Source organism: Etheostoma spectabile, chromosome 13 (genome assembly GCF_008692095.1).
Source record: "Etheostoma spectabile isolate EspeVRDwgs_2016 chromosome 13, UIUC_Espe_1.0, whole genome shotgun sequence".
Taxonomy (NCBI): Eukaryota; Metazoa; Chordata; class Actinopteri; order Perciformes; family Percidae; genus Etheostoma; species Etheostoma spectabile.
Window position 1 is genome coordinate 14551279 of NC_045745.1, and position 2103 is coordinate 14553381.

At 43.6% G+C, this 2103-nt stretch overlaps 1 protein-coding gene across 1 annotated transcript; it reads left to right on the forward strand.

Moving 5' to 3' along the window:
• The first annotated feature begins 238 nt into the window (after positions 1-238).
• hspb9l (heat shock protein, alpha-crystallin-related, b9-like) lies at positions 239-1106 on the forward strand. The gene has a single exon (XM_032533401.1). The coding sequence runs from the start codon at positions 322-324 to the stop codon at positions 964-966; it is 645 nt and encodes a 214-aa protein (XP_032389292.1). The 5' UTR covers positions 239-321; the 3' UTR covers positions 967-1106.
• Positions 1107-2103: the final 997 nt, after the last annotated feature.

Sequence of the window (2103 nt, forward strand, 5' to 3'; positions counted from 1 at the left end):
TGTGTGTGTGTGTGTGTGTCCTTGTCCTTGTGAGTGTTCACCTGCTTTATAAAGACCATGACAGAGTCCTGCAGCAGAAATAGAACAAAGCTGAGATGTGTTGGCATTTCGCAGAGGGCCGCAGGAATACCAACCGGGCTGCATTTAGACTGTGAGCACAAACACACACATACACACACATGCAGGAATGCTGCTGGAACTTTCCGGTGGGGGGGGTTGTGCGTATATAAACAGCGGGGCAGCAGGACATCAGGCAGACAGACAGACAAACTCCAGCCTGAAGCTAACCCTAAACTGATCTGAAACTTCCACCTCGTCAGGATGTTGTGTCCCAGCGTCTTCCAGCCGTCCCCCATCAACATGAGGCCTTTCCTGGACCTGCACTGGCCTGTCCGCAGCCTGTGGCCCGAGACCCGGCCACTCTTCTACCACATCGAACAAGAGATCATCCGCCACATGCAGGAGATGAGGCAGAGCATGGAGTACATGGAGAGGCTGCACCAGAAGATCTTCGAGGAGATCGACCAGACCTCGTCCTTGACAGGGGTCTTCAAGCCCATTGCCTTCCAGGAACTGGGGAGGGACGGCGGCAGCTTTGCCCTCAGCTTGGACACGAAGGAGTTCGCCCCAGAGGAGCTGTCAGTCAAACAGGTGGGCAGGAAGCTGAGGGTGAGCGGCAGGACGGAGAAGAAGCAGGAGGACGAGAAGGGCTCCTACACTTACAGGTGTCAGGAGTTCAGGCAGGAGTTCGACCTGCCGGATGGCGTCGAACCAGAGACCGTCACCTGTTCTCTGGTGGGGGGGCGGCTGCAGATCCAGGCCCCCCGGGAGAAAGCAGTGCACGATGGGAAGGAGAGGGTCGTCCCCATCAGCGTCACCTCCGTCCCGGCCATCACATCCTCCAACAGCAGTGGCTCCTCAGAAAGTAACCCTGCTGAGAAAAAATCCACTGAAAACACACAGTGAACCATCTCATCTATCTTTGTAGTTTCAGTGTGGTTTTATTGTGTATAATATCAGATGGAACATGCATCAGATATTCTTTACCTGCACTTTGATTTTTAGACATTAACAGTTTATAATAAACTTGTTTCATGTTTTATTTATCTTCAGCACACTTTTTGGTTTCCTGTCCATCACGTGGAGAAAGAAGAAATGGACTCTTTTTCTCATTCTATTTGTTTTATGTTTTGATTATCGAAAATGTAGTATATTTTTTCAAACATTACTATCCTCTATTATTGCTCTGAATTCTTATTTCAGTAACTTAATTTAAAAGAATGCAGGGTAACATCTGTTCAGCACCAATGTTTATTATATGCACTGTCCCTGTTCAATAAAACAATATGTTTATCACTGATCTTATAAATATGACAAAGAAAAATAAATTCTGACTTTTGTCATATTGACAAATAATTATTTTTTTCTACTAAGAAATTTGTCCTCATAAAAATGTCACTTCATTCTGATATTCATTTTGATTCTAATAAAATTTAGAATAATTTTGATTTTATTATAACCTTTTGGGCTTAAATTGACCTTTTTTTACCTGCTTAAATGTGAACTTTAGCTTCATAATACTTTTTTCCTCATACAATTGTAAATGTATTCTTTGTTTTCTTTTGTTATTCCAATAGCAGAACCTTTCTCACTTTTAAACAGCCACAATAAACATAATTCCAAATATACTGATGTTGACCTGCTGTATTTACTGATTAAACAAACCTTTAGCTTCAGAAAAATAACTCATTTAGCTGTCTACTGTTAATCCCTATATTAAAAGACCTGTCATTCAATCCAGATTAAACGTGATTTGTAGTAACTAGTTTTTGACAGACTTGTAGCCTGGAAATACAAATCGAAAAGATTAAGGGTCTGGCATTGAGTAATGAAAGTCGCCCATCTCGAGGGGCGGCAAGCGTGCAATTTGAAAATCTTACGGCACGCAATTGGATAACACTACGACCAATCACAACACACTCGGCGACGTATCCAGCCCCATACGCTTAGCTACCAGTGAAGCTAACTGGTAGATTAAACTGTCGTCATCTGTTTAGCTCGCCTCTGGCCCCGCCTATATCAGATACACCGATGTGATTGGTG